This window comes from Episyrphus balteatus, chromosome 4 (assembly GCF_945859705.1).
Source record: "Episyrphus balteatus chromosome 4, idEpiBalt1.1, whole genome shotgun sequence".
Classification (NCBI taxonomy): Eukaryota; Metazoa; Arthropoda; class Insecta; order Diptera; family Syrphidae; genus Episyrphus; species Episyrphus balteatus.
The window spans coordinates 14,778,853-14,798,862 of NC_079137.1; the positions used below are offsets into that span (position 1 = coordinate 14,778,853).

General features: G+C 33.2%; 1 protein-coding gene across 10 annotated transcripts in view; it reads left to right on the forward strand.

The window, feature by feature from the left end:
* LOC129917783 (uncharacterized) overlaps positions 1-19,809 on the forward strand; it is a 62,339-nt gene extending 42,530 nt beyond the window's left edge. For 3 of the 10 annotated variants that reach the window (XM_055997921.1, XM_055997923.1, XM_055997924.1), the window contains 5 exons: positions 1,181-1,269; positions 16,262-17,133; positions 17,199-17,315; positions 17,388-17,456; positions 19,609-19,809. In XM_055997921.1, coding sequence (XP_055853896.1) covers positions 16,337-17,133; positions 17,199-17,315; positions 17,388-17,456; positions 19,609-19,774 — 1,149 coding nt within the window. In that variant the 5' untranslated portion in view covers positions 1,181-1,269; positions 16,262-16,336 and the 3' untranslated portion in view covers positions 19,775-19,809. The other 7 variants (XM_055997915.1, XM_055997917.1, XM_055997920.1 and 4 more) reach the window with 5 other exon arrangements.
* The last annotated feature ends 201 nt before the right edge of the window (positions 19,810-20,010 follow it).

Sequence of the window (20,010 nt, forward strand, 5' to 3'; positions counted from 1 at the left end):
TTCGAGGGTCTATGAAAAATTTCAAGTGTCGAAATATGATGTACTCAGTAATACATACAACCTCTGATAGGTCACTTCCAAAGTAATTAACATGATTTTTATTTTGTATAACACAGTGATATCTGTTAAAATACCCATCATACCAAGAAAAATATAATGAACAAAATGTAAAACTTTTAACTTTGATTGGGTTGAAATTGCTTCTGAACAACTCAATACCAGCCCTTGTTCCCCCTGGAAAAGATTTGTTTCTTCACACAACAGACTCTTTTTACATTTAGCATTAAGAGACATTTCCTTGGACCTGCTGTCAAACTCATAGTTCACCTTGGTTGGAAAAGTTTTAAGAAATTATTGGTTATCAATTTTTTGGGATTAATGTTCTTTCATTTTTTTTAATAAATTATAAAAAGCAAGAAAAGTAGGCCTTTTGATGTCTGCAAAATTAAACAGTGAATACAAAATATTGAAAAAAAAGTATTAATAAAAAGGATTTAATGAAATTATACCCATTTGAAAAAATAAAGAATCATAGTTCTTGTATCGTTTCACTTTTTTCACATTTTTATTGCTGACAATGTTTTTTTTTTTAATTTCATTATTTCATATCATTTTTCAAAATAATTTACTTAAAATTCCATTTTTCTTATAAAATAAAACGATTTCCTCAGTTAGAATGTACCTAAACAAAAACAGAATTTTTTTTGCATTGCTTCAAACCTAAAATTACTTGTTTATGTCTCCAATAACAACATTTTTAACAAAGCCATTTTTAAAATTAATTAAAATTAGGATCTTTGTATCCCTTAATTTTTCCAGGAGAGTATATCAATCATTTTAGGTGGGGAATAAGCTCTGTCTTTCTTACGAAACCGATTTTAAAGATTTTTTGCTAAAGGTATGCAAGTTCAGTGAGATGGGGACCCTGCCTTCTCCCAATTTACTTATTTAACTCTCGATCTTTTCTCCTAAGAATTGTTTAAAAATGTGCAATACTCCAAGAATTCTATGAAGACATACATTTCTATAAGTTATGATTACAAACCTTTTAATTTGCCCTATCCGGTCATATTTAAACAAACAAACATTTCAATACACCTATGTACCTACCTAAAAAAATATTTTTTTTTTACTTCCACGCAATATTAATTTTACAAATTTTTTTTTTATTTATTTCCAGGTAAGTGAAGACATTTAAAATCACGGAAGATCCATTAAAAAAATCTAAAAATTGCTTAACATCCCGACCCATCATTTAAATCTCGAAAGGTAAACAAAACCATGGAAACTATTTGCCACAAAATAGGTACCTATCATCTATTCAAATGTTTTCATTGTAACCCATTAAAAAAAAGAAGGTATTTCACCCCAAAAAGTGAACATTATTATTCGAAAAACCACTCCAACGCGCCACTACTATTGTGATAATTCCACAAACAAAAGTATTTTTTTTTTTAATATTTATAATTCACAACAAAGGTACCTACAGGTAAACCCCATCATCATTATTATGCAATGTTAAAGATCATCGTTATGACTGTAAAAACTTTTACACAAAAATTCAATGTGATCGAAGCGAGAAACTTAACCAAACAAAACTTAACGGCCATGAATTTGACCGAGGAAAAACATGCTCGCAAAAAAAATATTTGTAGTAATAACTTCACATCACGATTTTTTTATATAGGTACCTACTTTTTTATTTTTTGTATTATTGCTTTGCAATTTGTAATTGTTTTAAATAAATGCACATTCATTACCGTGAGATGAATATTATTTCTTCTTATTTTTTCTACTCGTGTGTAGTATTAACAAATTGCATTAAAAAAAAAAAACTGAAATCGTCAAGAAATGATCATCTAATTCAGATTCCAACAAAAAATATCAAAAGAAACATTATTTTTGCTACAACATCATACAACTTGTATGATGTAACATTTTGACTTTAATGCGATTTTCCGCACATTCAACTGAAAAAAAAAATACAGCACACAAACGCAACGCCACCCAATCATTGTGGATTCCCTTCACGCAATTTACTTTCATAAATAACGTGTCATTCATAAGCGGATTTACCGTGAAGGAAAGACAGCGAAGGGCGAAAGCCGCCATGTTGCCAAAACTTGTGATCTACGGGATGTACAGTGTGACCTCACCTTTAGTCATATGTTTTGAATATTTAGCGGAATGGCATAGTAAGAATAAAGCCAGAACTATAATTGTCGGATCGTCGGATGCAAACGGAGGGGAACAGCGCTAGCAACCGCACTCGACGGGTGAAAACTTATCGAAAATACAAAGAAAACAACAACAATTGACAGTAGCTTCCGACTCCATCCGCCAATTATAGTTCTGGCTTAAAATGCGGCACTTCCGTTTCTTTGGTTTTTGCTATTAACTTTGACATTTCTGTCAAAACATTTTTAGTACGCATTTTGATATTACTGCTTGGAAAATTCGTGATTTTGAATGCCCCACAAAAAAAAACAATTTATCACTATCGTCACACATTCCTGTCTTTCTGAAAGTTGAAACGTCAAAAAGAACTGCAAGCAGTTTGACATTTACACTTTTTTGAGGTTCGTTCACACTCCAACCTCTTTTTTTCTCTAGTTTCTGATTATCTACGAGCTTAATTTATCGTCAGATTAGAGATTAGTTCCCGTAATCATTTCCACTTTTGCGTTTCCTATGCATAATGCAATTTTTAAATTATCATAATACAACATGGCTGCCATGATCATGAACTGTCAAAAATCTCCAATTCTATATAGTTTTAGTTACCTTTGCGTTTGAACAAGAAAACGTTCTCAAATGGATGTCACTTGAATCAATAATAAATATAATTTGACAGCAGCTGGATGCAATTCTTGATTGACTGCACAAAATTTACTCCCTACATTAAGGAGGAACTGAATTTGGGAAAACTCTTCTTTCCGTTCTTTTTTGAACATAATAGCATTCACCGATTTTATTATTTGCCTCAAATTTGTCTAACGAGGGCCCAATTCGATTACCGCCAATGAACAGGTTCAAACCAATTAATTTTTATGAGGCCAAGTGCATTATATGAACCTTGCATCAGCCATGCACTTGGCATTTAATTATTTTATCTATTCCGGTTTTTGAGTGCTTGAAGTTAAGCCAGCAACTACGTAACTTTTCCACATAAAAGTATAGACATTATGAAAATGACAAAGAATCGTGTGTTGTTTAGACGTGTGATTCAAATTTGTTAAAAAGGTGTGTTTGATTGTATAGCAAACATTTTTTTCCCTGGAAATCCGACCATGTAATTGTACCGTTGTTGAATTGAAGATGATCTGACAAATTGAATTGAAAATTTGACAAGTGCGAGTGCTTGTTTTGTAAAAACGTAATATGGCAAACATTGGAAAAAACATGTTACTCCCTTTGTTGTAGAAGTTATTCAATGATCTTTTTTTTATTTGTTAAAAAAATGTATCTCATTTGGAATAAAAAGCACGTCTTGAGTTATGACATTGGACAGAGTTAAGACCAAGAGATGAAAATGTTAAACAATTATATGGTCTTGGGAAAAAAATGCAGTTGGAGATTGTCAACCTATCAAGAGTAAAATGTCAGTACATGTCATTTTATTATGCAATCGATCATTGGGTGGTTTTTGTAGTTTTTTTTTTCTAGATAAATATTTTTATCGATTTTATATGGATGATGTCAACTCAAGGTAACACGTATTGGTACCTACTCGCACTTGTTATTTCATGAACTCGTAACTTTGGATGTAGCTATGTATTTTTTTTTTTTATTTCCCGGAAAAGATAAAATGATCTAATGGAAAAGTTGGCAATGTTTTTAGTGTTGTACATCATTGATTGAAATCTATCGAAAATGGTTTTGTGTTAATGCGTGTTTCTGTAAAATTACGTAATATAAAAAGGAACTGTTGTATTTTTTTAACAACATGATAAAATGCAGTAAAATAAAGTAAAGAAACAGAACTAAAAATGACTGATCTTAACCTCCTTAAACCACCATAGTTATATTTTCTTAAGGCTGTCGAATAAAATCAGCTCAATAATTAACGTTGAATCTTAGAATAAGAATTACGGGATGAGCATAATGAAATGAAATGCTCGTGCTCACACGCAAAGTAGTGTCAATGCAACAGATAGTTCCCATTTAACCTAACCTAACCTAACCTAACAGATAGTCATTACTTCGGTATTACTTTTTTTTCACCCAACCGTGATAATAAGAAACACCAAATCTCAAAACAGCAAAAAGAGTCCAGAAGATTTAAAATTATGTTTAACCTGCCTCGCTTGGATAACTATCCTTTCGCACCAAAAACGTCTCCGAATTAACAAATTATGTATATTTATGAATAGAATAAAACTCATCTTTAAAAATTTTCTATTGTATTACAATCTGGTAAAATTTCGGGCCACTACTTTTGGTTTACGGGTTAAAAAGTTTCGGAACGACAAAGTTGGCAATAGCCCTGTTCTATTGGGAGGTGGCAAAGTACTTCTAGTAGTTTACTAGCGATTTTCAATGGAACGCACTTTGAACGAATTCAATACAACTCATATCTACTCGAGAAGAAGAGCATGAGTATAGATGATAGTACATCTACTAGTAGCAAACTACCACCTCCAATGGAACAGGGCTAATATTAACTACCCAATTCCCGAAGACTAGACTGAGTAGCTAAGTTTTGTGAAGAAGAAGACAAATGCAATCTACACTTCAAAGAAAATCACTCCATGAAACGTAACTTGTAACTCCAATGTCAATTGACAGCATGTAAAATTCAGAATTTTTAAGAGCAGTGATTTCAAATTGTTTTGACATTAAAATTTAAAAACAATAATGTCAAAATTCGCCCTTGTTAAAACAGTTATGTCTTCTCATTTTATACGCGTTGAAGTTATACTTTTTTTATCATTGTCAAAAAACAGAGTTAATTTAATACATATTGGGAAATATAAACCCTGTTCCTTTGGAGGTAGTCTACTAATGAGGAACTTCCTCCGAATGTCAGTTCTGGGCTGGTGAAGATGTAAACAAACGTATTTTTACTGAAACATAGTATTTTTGTTGTAATCAGCATTGGAAAAGATGTTTGTTTACTTCTTCACCAGTGGAGATTGACCAATGAGAAAAAAGTGGAAAAGCCCCATAGAAGATACTTTGGTTAATCTAGTACTATCATCTACTCATGCTCTTCTTCCCGAGTAGATACGATTTGTATTGAATTCGTTGAAAGTGCGATCCATTGAAAATCGCTAGTAAACTACTAGTAGTATTTTGCCACCTCCCAAAGGAACTGGGCTAAGGAAACCAAGCAGATCCAAAGTGTCAAATGGAAATTGACATTTCGAAATTTCAAAATGGTAGCTTAATTCAAAAAGATCTCACACAAAACGACACCTAGCGAAAGAAGAAAGGATTTTTCAATGATGGTTTAGGAACCAGTGCACAAACTTAGTAGTTTACCTAGCAAGATAAAGTGCCTTACTTTCTTAAATTTTTAAAGTTAATTGGTCTTTCGCTCAACGATCCTGAAATTCTGACACCCCGTCTACGTTTTTATACTATTATCCTCAATTTTACATTGAAGGTTTAACTTCAGTTCAACTGAAAGTTAAAGTGAGTTTAAATTTTTGGTTCAGTTGAGCTACATTTTAATAATTATTTTTTCGTAATGTGACATAACCTGCCCAATATGTACAATTTATTCAGCTACCAAACTTTTCTTTTACTCTTATTTTCTCTCTCTGAGCAAAGATCATGCAGAAAACATCAAAATTCTTAAGTTTAAATTAAAATACAAATTGACCAAGGGTTAAACGAAAATGTGAAACGGAATAAATTTCTGAGCTGAAGTTTAAACCAACAGTGGATGTAAGTTTCCACTGCGAAAGCGTTGTTCATCAATTTCAAATTTCTTAAATCGAGGGTTTAATGGGCTTAAATAATGTTTAAATAACCAAAAATCATGTTTGAACCAGAGTTTAACCACAGCTTATCCATTAAAATCGACATTAGATGCTCATTATCATAGCTCAGTATGGACAAGATATGGAATTTTTCAAGGGCAGATGAATGACGCTTAAGGGTTGATATTATTTTACATGTATAAATAGTGAAAAAGACACAACGGCAAGTTGCAAAAAGAATAAAGGTGCAAACTTTAATGCTTGCTAGATCATTTCGAAAAAAAAATATTTGTTTCCCGGAAAATATCTGACTTGTAGGATACGGAATAAGGATGAAAATTCAAAGCGGACTGTTTCCCATATATTTCTTCTGTTAAACGTGCCGACCGAAAGCAAGCAACCAGCTGGTTACCTTATTGTTCCCGTCATCGAATGATAATTGGATCAAATTGTTGTTAACCGGTTCGTTTGTTTTATACATGTTAGATACTAAGAGAGTGATAATGACAATGGTGTTCACCAGTTAGAAAACCACAGTGGTTCGAAGTCTCGGCTAATAAGCCGCGAAGCCAAAGTTTTATGTTTTTTGAATCAAATTTTGGCTTTATTGATAACTTAATTTCAGGCGGGACTCTTACTATCGAAACTTGTTAGAATTCGATTGAAAGTGCTTCAGTTTAAACTGGTACATAGTGCATTTTTGGCCAACTTACTAGGATCGATAAATTTATTGCTCTCTTTAATTTGTCCATTTTCATTAAAAATACCTAATTATTGTCTACCAGGAATTATTCGCATTACATAAAATGTTCATACTCAATAAACTTAAATAATGAGGAACTTGTTTGTTTTTTCTCACCAAATTATGTGTGCACTTTAAAATGTTGTATTAAGTTGATTCATCAAATCAGCACGAATATGTCGTAATCAGGTGGCAATTTACATTGTATCCATCAAAATACTCGTATAAACAGATATTTTGTACGCCAATTATTATAATAAACTAAACCAGGCATGGCATTGGCAATGACATCGCACATCGCTCGCTCAAAGCACCTCAAGCTGAAGACAAGAGAAAATAATATTTGGTTGATTTTATTTTTATAGAAAATTGGAATTGAATTATTGTTGTTAACAACTCGTTTTCATTGCTCAGAAATATTTCGGAGTTTTGCTTTCTTTTTTATTACAATTTTTTGTTTTTTGCTGTTCACAAGTTTTATGTTGCAGTAGATATTTGGTGTGGATGGCATTTGTTGTGACGACGACCAACGACGGACGACGACGATGAAGACGATGACGCGTCCCATCCATCGACGTCGCTCATCGTCGATTGTGTTGTCGGTAAAAATGAAAAAGAAGAACAGGTGGTGGGCACATTTTTGGCGCAGCAGATGGTAGGTTGGCGTTGGTTGGCAGGTCACCACAGAGCACGAGTGAAGCGAATCGTTTGGAAAGGAGGAATATTATAGTCTTCCCTGCAGCAGATGTTGGAACTGCTGCATATTCCTCATTGCTTTAACATTTAGCTGGTTCGTTGCTGGTTGATTGCTGCTGATACTTATAGCAGAGTTGTTTGGCATTGTAGCAAAAGTAGCAACTGTCCATGGGCTATGAGAGACTCAAAGCAATATCAACCAGCAACCAGCAGTGGCACATGGTGAAGGTAGTAAAGTCAGAGTGAGTGGAAACAAACATTCAGGTTTTCACTTTCATTGCACTTTGCTGACAGGCTGGCAATCGTTTAAGCAAAGTGAAGGTCATGAATATGCGAGCGAGGTGTTTGAATTTGGCAGAAAAAAAGAAACAAATAAAATTGTAGGGGTGTGCTTTCTGTGCACATGTTTTTCAAAAAATAATAATAATAATCGTAGATTGCCTACAAAGTATAGTAGTTATTTGAAGAGGATTATTATCATTGATGATGCATTATTTACGAGAAACTTGCAAATTGTTGAGTTTTGGTCAGATATTGTAAACACATCTGACAGAAATGTGTAGGAATAATTCGTCTCAGTCAGTCTAGCAGAAAAGTAGAAAGTGTGACAGCTTTTCGTGGAAAAGTGATGAACGAATTTCGTGACAATCTGAAATTTGAATAAACAATAAATAATTTCGATTAAAAGTTACTCATCTGAATCATTTTGACAGGAACGGTTTTGTTTAATTTGCTTCAGAGTAAGCAATTAGATTACGGGACTACTTTTTAATTTTTGTCACTTTTACACTACAGTTCAGTGAATTTCTTTCATGAATTTAGAATGTTTCAAAGGAAAACGAAATATGGATCTGAGAAATATCCGGTTTCTAAAGAAACTACTTATATAATGTTTTTATGTACAAGGGGGTTCAAAAAGTTCGCGGAAAGACAGCGTTTTAGAAGCCATAGAGAATTTCTTTTTACCTCGATTGTTTGGACATTTATTTAAGAAAATTAAAGCAAATTGGTTAAAACCGGATCATTAGTGTAGGGATGTCAATTATTTACGGTTACCCTTGCAATTTAAAAACAATGATGTTAAAGTGGTAACAGACGTTAAGAGTGAAATGAACACGATTCTCTCTGGAAAATTCATTGCTACAATTTTTTGGGAAGCGGAACGGATTTTGCTGATCGATTATAAAAATAGTGTGTCCACACTTTCGATTTTTACATATCGCACGTTGAGAAAGATATTATCAAAGCTCGTAAAGTGTCGATTTTGAATTAGATCGATATTCGAGTTCGCAAGAACTACAAATGGCGTGACTCTTTCTGCAAAACTTGCCGCAAGAGCAAGTCATCTATTTGTACGTTAATTTACATAATATATTTATGATTTTCTTATTTTACTAATCCTTAAAATCGTATTTTTTGAGTTGAGTTGTGTATTCGTTACTAAAATACGGGTATTCACTTCAGTAACGAGTAACGAAACGTTTCTTTCTAAACAGTATCGTTACTCGTATGTTTCGTTACTGGGTACTGAAGTAACGAAACATACGAAACGTACGAGATACGAAACATACGGGTAACGACGCGATTCCAGTTTCAATACTAAATTCGATGTAAGAGATACGAAATGAAGTGATACACTCAATTTGTCGCATTTCGCATCTCGTGTTGGTATCGTAACCATAGTCAGAATGCTAACTGCAGATAATTATCAGGAGTTTACTTTTGTCTCGATTAAAACAGTAGTGCCAAGGTTCAATAATCATTGTGTTGTCGATAATTTATACAGAAATATCAAAAGAGACGTTTTTGTATTTTCTCTATTTGGCCGAAATATGTATATCCACGACGCAACCAATCTGTTTATGGCCTTTGTGTTAATGGTATTGATATTTAGCTTAAGAATGTACAAAAGTTTTTTGGTTTTTCAAAAAATTAGTTTATTTTCCGTGCAAAATTTTCAACACAAAAAAAAAGCAGAGAAAAGGAGGTTTGAAAATCACTCTCAATAGAAAAAATATATGAAAAATTTTTCGACATGGTTGTATTGAAGTGTTAATATTTCGAGATCTGCGCGTTGTACTTTTGAAATAAAAAATTACCAAAGTTTTGTCGAAAAATTTGGAAAAAAATGAAAAAAATTAGCTATCTTTAAACTCTTATTACATGAGGATACAGCAACTAATTTTAATGTTTATGACCTTAAAATGTAGCTTAGATTATAGAAATTGTTTTTGGTTTTTTTTTTTTTTAATTTTTACACCCTTATACTTACCAATGTACGAAACATACTTCAAATACGAAACATACGAAACGTATCAAATACATGAAATATACCAAATGTACGAAACACACGAAGCATGCGAAAGTAACGAAACATGCGAAACACATGAAACATACGAAATATTCGAAAAATGCGAAACATACGAAGTAACGAGTAGGTAACGATATTATTGATGCGGGTACTAGTATCAAAAGTAACGTATACATGCGGGTACTCATTTTGTCGTTACTTTTACAGCCCTAGAATACGCCCATAAGAATGTGTTTCCAACAACTGGGTGGTCGGTACAGTTTATACCTGATAGCCGGCTGTGGGCGAACTCTAAAACCGAATCATCGGCCGATATCGGGTCGAAGGTTTTCGAACGACTGTCTGCATACACTCATTCCGACCTCGGAGAGTGCTTGTGTGGAGTTTGACTGTTAAGCTTGGATGTGAAAGTAATGTTAGTAATCGTCAAACCGGACAGCTGACGAAAACTCCAAACAGGTTCGGATTACTCCGGTTGATCGTTTATTATCGGGCGTCATTGGACGATGTCTCTTTAGTGGTGTATGCATGCGCTCTCTTTAATATGCGCTCTCTTTCCTTTCTATATCAACCGGCTGAATTTGGCCAACAAACGCCCAAGCATACTTCGGTCAATGACGGATTAGGTTACGCGAGCCAGACTTTGCAGTTGGAAGAAATGTCATGATATGAAACTTTCGATTCCCATATCTCAATTTTCCCAGGGGGGCTTGAGAGCAAACCGTCAGATCTACCTACGTAAAAGAGAACATCAAATTCCATGACGGAAGAGGAGTAAGTATGGTTAACAAGTCATTGAGTCCTTTGAGGTTTTCCAAGACTTCCAAAAAGACAAGGAAAACAGCCCGTCCAAAAAACATAAATTGGAGTTCTAAACAACTTCTTCACTAATTTCTTTGAGTGTTGCAACTTAAAATGAATACAATGTGCAACATTGAAAGCAAGCCTCCCCTTAAGCAAAATGTGTGCCTTCCTATAAACATTGTACCTTACTGTGCTACTCAAAATGCAACATACAAACAAAATACATTATCCATTGATCTTGTCTACATGATGTTTATCTAAAACCTATTATTATACACCGTTCTATTAAATGCATAAAAATACTTCACCAGGAAAAAGAACATTCTTAACAGTTATATTTCAACAACTACCGGAATTTCCATCTCATGTAACTCTAGAACTTGAATTTAAAAAAAACCTATTAAATCGACCATTTTGCATCTATGAGATGACATACCGACCAAGATTCACCATCAGCATCACCCTACCTATATATTATCCGCTTTGAATGTGCGACACTTAATTGTAATCAAAGAAGATTGTTTCAAGAGCTCTTTTATTATAACCTATAAGATCTTCTTGATATCGTGCGGTACAAAAATATCGCCATTAAAACTTAACCGGGATGCATTCTCGTCTCCTAGCAGGACTGCATTCTACAACTAATCGAATGCCTAGTTATCATCAACGACAACAACTTCAACGACGACGATCGACGTTATCCATGGTCCAGTGCAATTATTTTAATGACCAAGACCAAAGTCATTCACAATGTTGACTCTGGTTCTTGGGGTCTCTCACATCCACACAACACAGAAGAACAATGAAAACCAAGTTGACTCCTGCTAGAAAAAAAAAAAAGAACTCGAACATCTTTTCACACAAACAACAACGAAAAAATAGCATCTCTTGCAATATATTCTGTGTGAAACGGGTTTTGATTTTTGCTCTGCTCTGAACAACGAAGGTCTATGTCAAATGGAGTGGACATTGGACATAAAACAAGCGCGCGGTTTTACTTTTCATAACGTTATCCTCTTTTCTCTTTACCTCCTCTGGGAAACTTACAATATCGGTGTCTGATTTAGACAACTTGGTTCCCGGGCGCCATTTATTAATATCAGTGGAGTGAATTATGTTTTCGGTGACCTTGCCTTTATACTTTAAAATTCCCAAAAGTCATCTTTTCACAGTTATTTATAGATTAACCACAGAAGTTCCAGTAATATATTGAATTTTTAGCTTTTAAAGCGCCCCCTACAGTGTCGCGTCTTTGAAAGCCCCTTAATTTGAGAATCTATAGATCCGTTCACAAAGCTGCACAAAAAAAAAAACTTGGACCAAATAGTGAACTGATTTTCTTTCTTTGTTCTAGATTTGTGTTTACCAGTTTTAAAAAATCTTTAGACGTTTGTTGTGTTTTTCTCTTTTTTTTTTGTTTTGTTTCTTTTTTTTTCAAATAAAACTTCTAACCACGATCTGTTAAAGTGGTCTTCGGACAACAATCGACGTGTTATAGTGACGGCTTGATACTATTGACACTGAAATGAGTCTTTTTTTTTGTGTTTGTTGTTGTAAAATAGACCAAAAGATTAAAAGCTAAGAGATCAGCAAAGTGGATATGGCCTGAAATCGTTATTGTAAAATATAGAAGGCTTTAGTGATTTTCTGCATGGACATTATACTAAATGAGTTGAAAAAAGGAACAAAAAACATTAACAAAAGAAATGAAATCTATGTTGTTTGCAATTTTTTGTTTGTATATGAGGTTTTCGGGTCAGTAGAAAAAAGAAGATGTTGATTTTAGATGACAAAGATACAACATAAAGACAGAGGAAGCAATTTATGGATTTTTTTTAGATTGGTGCTATTTGCATTCGAAGGCTCTTGATTAATGTGATCCAAGAACACATCTAACTACCTACATAAATCGTAAATTGTAGTTTTGTCCATTGGTTTGTGGATACGGTCAATTATCCACAAGCTTACAGCCACAGAAGTATGCAAATCCAGGAAGCGCCCGTTCTCATGCGGAGAAGGTATTTTTGAAACAATCCAAAGTTCGTCGATAAAGGTACAACTCACGGTAGTATCCCGTCGTTCTGGACATTCTTGCCATCCTTGGAATTGACGGCCTCCAAGAATATAACGATAATGAAACTATCAATCTAACCTTACCCATTTCGACTTGATAGAAAATGATATATAATACTTTCACCAACCTTTAAGTGGGGTAATTTTTGTTTTGTGTTGAAAAACGGGACATAACTTCCCGATTTTATCTCTGTTGAAAAAAACACAACAAAACTTTCTAGTGAAGTTGCAAAACATAATAATGTGTATAAACAGTGAGATATGCGTTGCGTATGGGCGGCATGTCACACCCCTGCATCCCTCTGGGCTCATTATAGGATTTGAGGTACAGGTTTAAAGTTGGCTATATGCAAAGTTATTTTTGGATACACAGTTCAAGTAGGGGGGTTTGCATATGAATCTGACTATTCTTGCGAGGCCAAAATGATGCTTAACCATTTTTTTTTTTTGTTATACGATTCCTTAAAAAAAAATTTAAGTGGGACATTACTCCACATATTTTTTTTTTTTTTTTTTTGTGGACTTATGACTTTTATTAATTAACAAAAAGTGGCAAAAACAAGACGAAAGTTTTGTGGGCTTATGAAATGAGCTCAATTTGTTTGTTCGGAACGTGCGACCACTGCAGTGCTTCAACGATTCCATCTTCACTCTGAATTTTTAAATGGCACATATCTTAAAAGCTTTATCTTCTTCAATAACGGTTGATAGGTACTTAGAAATTTCTAATTTAAATTAAAAAAAAAACTTGAATTATTTGGGTCAGAATAACTGACGTTGTTCTTGCTCTTCTACGTCGTTATTCGATTTATTAAAACAAAAACAAAATTGTATTTAATTTTGTTGTTAAAACTGATGAAACAAAATATAGGTATAAATTCCCTTAGTCAAAAAGTGGCCCCCGATCAATCCCAAACAAAAAACAATATAACAATCGGATATCGGAAGTGTATATACGAGTGAAACTATAATCGAACAATAAATTAAGGTGTGCCTGAGCACCAAAGCCCTATTCATATCAGAATACTAAATCACCTAAGAAAAAGAGGAAATAAAAAAGACAAACTTAATTTAGGGAGAGACTACTATAAATGCTTACCTTATATTGACCGAAATCTTAATTTGAGAATTTTTTGTTTATTTTAAGATAATCACACGCGATGATATTAAAAGTAAGCTTTTTTGTTTTGTTTTGTTAGATTTTGTTGGTCTTCTTAAATTGATTAAAGTAAACTTTTTTGTTGCAATGAATGACAGCCGGTAATTAAAGTTAATGTGAGGCAACTGACCGGTCTGTATATCAAAGCAAAACTTGATATTTGCATTCAATTAAACAGTCATTAACTTTGTGTGACTTTAAATAAAATATTGTTTAAACAATATGTCCCAGAAATGGAAAGGAGATATTTCCCATTGGAAAAAAAATTAAATTACAAAAAATTATTTTCCTTTCTGATTTTACTTCCTGTTAACACTCGGATGGGATTTAAAGTTTAGTGAACTATTATTTTGCAAAAATTTTACAAATGCTGGTGTGCTTTGCTTCCGGATTGAAAAATAAATAAAGTTAAGAAAACTTGCGATGAATAAACTTATTTTTTCATGCATAAGTGTTTTTGGCAATGAAATTGCATATTTTGATTTAAATTGTTATATTTTTTTTAAAGAAAGTAATTGCTTTTGCGGCTTACCATTTCCGGTTATAATTCACTTAATTTAGCCCCGGTTTATTACATACTTTCAACTGTGATTTACCAATTTTGGCTGTGATTAACCAAATTAAGTTTTAGTGTACCAGTTTCGGCTTTTGTACAATCATGTACAATCATTTACTATTTTCTCCAACCGAAAACTACAGAAAACAATTTTGATTTGATTATTTCATGAATCATTACTGATTGGTCATGGTGTTGTTTTTTTTTGGATTTAGGTTATCTTGGTTAATACGACTTGTTAGCTAAGGACTAAACTCTCAAGACAAAGCTTTTGAAAAGTTTGATTTTCCTTATTTCAGTAGTTATTCTTTGATATTAAGGGATTAGTTCTTACTACAATAATTTTGTCTTGATAAAGACCACTTTTCAGTTCTATACTAACTAGCTATCACTTAGAAACGGTTTGAAAATCCTGCTATTGGTCTGACGTTTTGCCATTGCAACACCTGCATTTTTCAATCATTTGAAAGAGAAAAAAGACTCGAAAAATGGCAAATAATTTTAATTTTTTGTTACAGTGAAAACAAATTATATCAATTTTTGAAAATTAAAATTTATGCGTTCACTGTGGTGTATGCGTAACTTTTTTGCTGGTTGTTTGGCAAGTAATGAAACCACTTGAGCTTGCTTTGAGGGCTATAGCTTCTGACCATTGACATTAACATGTTATTAGTCGAAACACGTTGCATATGAAGTCCTGGGCCCTGTAGAATTTTCAGGCTTAGGGCTGATAGATGAACCACATAGCTAGTAAAGGGCTGCAGGCGTAGTATCTTTTAGTTTTATTTGATTGAATGGTATCGAAACTCTTTGAGGGTAATGAATAAATTGTAGTATAATCCCTATAATCGGTTTATAACACCCAAGTGAAAGAAATATTTTGAAATACGACGCCCTCTCTTGTAAGCTAAACACAACACGCTTCTGTCGATTTATTTTTCTTAATGGGTTATCAAAGAGAAGAGATGGTTTAAATATTCCCCCTAATTTTGTATTTTTATCCCAAGAAATTTGATGCTTAAACATGTGTGTTTGAAACCATTTATCTATCTTTCCGAGAAATAAATAAAACTACAAATTAAACCAAATTAAATTGTGAAGTTATGTAAATTGATATTTGGCCTCTGACCTTGATTACAGCCTTCTTTTGTTTTCATTTCTTTTTTTTTGTCTTTTTGTTGTATGATTAACATTCTGTAAATTTAATTTTTTATTTATGCAGTAAATTTTAACTCTGAACTAACTAACAATTTTTTTTAGATGACTCTGTATTATTAAATGAAAACATATTTTTTTTTAATATGAGTTGGTTTTGTTAATTCAAAACATCGATAAAATAATTCAATTAAAAGATAATATACATCATTTGAGTTAATATTGTGCAACATTTTCTTAAAATACCAAACTAACGATACATCATCGCCTTGTGCTGGCCTTGTTAAACAAAGTTAATGTCCTTTAATTAAATTGAAAGCAATCACCTCTCCATTATTTACTTCTAGTCTGTTAACTTATCAACAATGAATGTGCACATTTGGAAAAACCATGAAGCCATATATTTTACAAAAAAAAAAAACGACCACTAAAGTCTAATTAATAAAAATAACAACAACTTGCGATATACTAACCTGCTATCCCCTCCTTGCAATTTATTTTTGAAAACAAAAGAACTCTGCAAGCGCAGTAATCTAATCTAAGGCATTAGCTCTCTAGGTTATACGGCGTGCTAATTAAAATCGATTAGACACACTGTTCAGGCCACAAGTAAGTAATCGATTTTGGGCGTGGGAAGTATAGTCACCTATAGTCACACTATGTGGTGAAATTCAATACACTATATAGGATTATAGAATAGTTATAGAGGAATCCAATGTAGATATCTATACCCAGACCCACCTTTACTATAACTTAACTTCAAAGTACCATGACCCTCGCAATCGTATATCTATTCTAATTCCTTTTTTTTTCTAATTCCTTTCTTTGTGAAAAACAGAAAGACGATCCCTTGAAGCGAATCCAAGAGGAAATCAACGAAGTGGCACGTCGTGAGCGTGAGTTACGTGAGAAGATGCATCCACTAGAGGAAAACAACACCACAACCATCATCAGCTGCAACCAGAACGGTAACCAGAACGATGCTAAAATTTCGATTCTCCCATCGTCGGAGCAAATTTCCGTATCGCAGGACGATAACCTTTCATCATCGGCAGCATCATCACTGACAACATCCGTCAATAGCAAAGAAGATCATCTTGATGGCCATCATTCAGATGATTCTGGGATTTCAGCATCATCCAGTCCCGTCAATGGAACTTCAACCAACAATAACAACAACAACATAGTGATCAATGAAAAGAAATACATTCGCCCAAATGGTTACACTTCAATTCCATCGCCACCACCACAAAAGATTCTCACACGAACCGTGTCCACACCACAGATTTTTACACCATCACGTCGCATAACCTTCGGTCCAGCATCCAAGGGTCTCATGCAACGATTCATTGCAACTCGTGGCAAAATCGCCCTCAACAATGCCGCCGCAGCCACTGCCGCCAATGGTAGTGGTAATGTTGTCGGAGGTGGAGGTGGCGGTGGTGTGCCCAATTCCCATCAACCAAACACCCCTTCAGGCCCAATGGTATCAGATTTTCCACGGGCTGCCACATACATTCCGCCAGTGACAATTACACCGCCAATCATAGAGCGTGACGCCGACGGCAAACCAATTCGACGTGGATATATACCCGTCGAGGAGAAGATTCAAAAAGAGTTGAAGGATCTCAAGAGTCGTGAGAGTGAGTTGAAGAAAATTCGAAAAATTCGACAGTCAACACCAGATTTATTGGACTCTATTGAAAACGAGTAAGTTCTTTGTTTTTTTTCCAGATTAAGTATATTATTTTTAATAAATGGATGTTTTTTTTTAGAGAATTGGAGTCCGATGAAGATTCAGATGTTGAACATTGTTATGGCCCGGGAAAATTACGATCTGCCAAGTCAATCGGAGAACTATGTGATTCTTCAAATAACAGTCTGTCCCCAAGGTGAGGTTTTTTTACCTATAGTTTATTTTGATAAACGAAATTTTGAATTTAATGGTTTCGGTTATTTTTAAGAAGAAGGAATCGCTATCGGAAACGTAAGGCAATGGCTTTGTGGCCATGGCCACCAAGCAACAAAAATTTGTGAGTTCGGGCTTTTTTTTTGTGGTAGAACTTCTTGTATCCATGTAGAGAAATTTCCAATTTTTGTTTAAAGTAAATATTAATTAAATATATTTATATTATTATAGTTAACGATTGTAGCAACAGACTTTCTTTTTATTTGTATCGTTTTTAAGATTGTTTTTTTTTTTTTTGTATTTATAAACTTTCTGAAACTTCCATCTTTGAGTATCTACTTTTTTTCGATATTTTACCCCATTAGCTCTCGTATTTGTATAATTCTGTTCGTCCAAGTACAAGTGTTAAAGTGTTTAATTTTTTTCAAACAGTCAAGGAAGGAAGTAACGATGATAACGTGATTGCTTCACGATCCATTTCCTCACTGAGCTTGACGAAAATACTTTAATTTTACTTTTTCTGTAGCTCGACACAGATAATTTGTCAGATCCAACGAAGTTTTGAATCGATGATCAATGACTTTACTGCACCAAAAAACGATCTTCCACTCTTTGTTTGTCTTTTTTGGCCTCACTGAGCTTTTCTTTCTGCTGATAGTCCCGGTCTCAATATATTTTTTTTAAATGCCATTTTAGTTTTTTATTCATAATAAGATTGACTTTTATTCAGTACTTTAACAATATTTTGCTACCCGTAGCTCTCATGACTTCTAAAAGGGTAATAGAATGTTCGACAAAAACGGCACTATATTTAAAGGGTTCACAGCTGCTTTGTACCAAGTTCCAAAAAGTGAATTCAAATAAAAAAAGACTAAAAGTTAATAAATTTCCAATAAATAATATGTAATGATTTCAAATTCGTATCTTTATCTTAGAAAAGAATCCATTTTTTCACAAATCGGTGCAGGTCCTATAACAAAGCCTTGACCCGAGTTAAGCACAAGATTTGGATTCTTTTTACACCGTGTACTACAGCCTTTTAAACTCCGTTAATTAATTATTATAAAAGTATCTACCGAATTAAAAAAAAAAATCATTTGTATGTGTTGTAGAGATGTATTATAACAGGCGCGTTAATAATCTTTTAATATAACAACCAACTCATTAAATTTCCTACCACTGATCTTCTTTTCTGAAGTCCAAAATTGTATGAGTATGAGCTTTATTTGTTAATTAATCTAATTACATATATAGAGAAAAATATAACACCTCGTTTTTTTTTAAAGGCAACAATGTTCTTACTCATTGTTCAGCAAGAATATAAAACACCTTGTTGACCACAAACAAACTCACTCATGTTCTTTAAGTACCAATAAATCCCCAATAAATCGGCATCAGGAAATGGAAAAAAGTACGCATACGCCACGGTGACCCTAGGTATATATTTTACTTGTTCTGAAGGATAAGTATGGGTTTCGTGTGATTAAAAATGTTCAAGCTTTTAATCAAAACCACTATTGCAATTGGAAATTCAAAGGCTTATTAAATTTGGTGTTCTAAGTCATATTTCAAATTAGTTAACGGAAGTATGGCGTTTGTTTTTTTTTTTTTTTGATAAAAAAATCCTCTTCATCGGCTCTTCTAGCATAAAATGTTGAATGACTGGAGTTTAACATTTGGAATGGTTTATTAATATATATGTAATCTCTTTGAACTACAAGAGCAAATACGGACAGTACTTGCTAGTCGTGTATTTAAATTTGGTATTTAGCATTTTATTTTATAAAAGTTGTTTTTAACATTAAAAATAGCTATGCCTGAAAATTTTCTTTTATAACATAACTGCCACAGTCGGCGTCGCTTACTATGACATTATATTGTAGCTCTATAAAACATACAGGTTCACGTACCTACTTAAAAGTAGAAAAAATCTTGTTAGCCTATGATTCAAAACCCTCTTTTATAAGTTATTTTCATTTTTGTAATTAAAATTAAATAAAAAAAAAAAAACAATTAAACTTTAGCTACTTTATGTCGTTTTTATAATGTTAGTATCCTTATTTTTTTGTGATTAAGCTTATGTTTAAATTATAAAAGTATAAGCTATCGAAACTACTATTAAATTTGTTAAACTTAATGGTACCTATTTATTTTTCCTTTTGCTGAAAGATTTTGTGTTTTTTTAATTTCCAAGTAGATAAGAACGTCTCCCTTGTTTTTTTTATAAAATTAACACTAACAGTAAATCATTCCTATTTTTTCTATATATCTTTCAGAGCAACGCCGAGTCCAGATTTTGAGAGCAAGCATCTTTATAGCCGCAGTGGTATGCGACCCGCTCTGTCTCTCGCCCAACTTTGCGACCTCGATCCACAGGAGGCACCATCATCATCACATCAGCTTATTGCCAAATGGGAAAGCCTTATTCAGCAAAATGCATAGGCGACTCATCATTTCAGCACATAATTACACAAAAACCAATATAAAACGAACTGCATGATTTAATATACGCACGTTAAAAAAAATGAAAACGATAAAAAAAACATACATACATAACATACTATCCATATTTTTGATGTTTGGAAAAATCCTATATTAATCACAAAAAAAAAATTATATAAACTTGGAGTATTAAGTCTATATTAATTATTATTATTAAAATTAAGTAAAATAATATG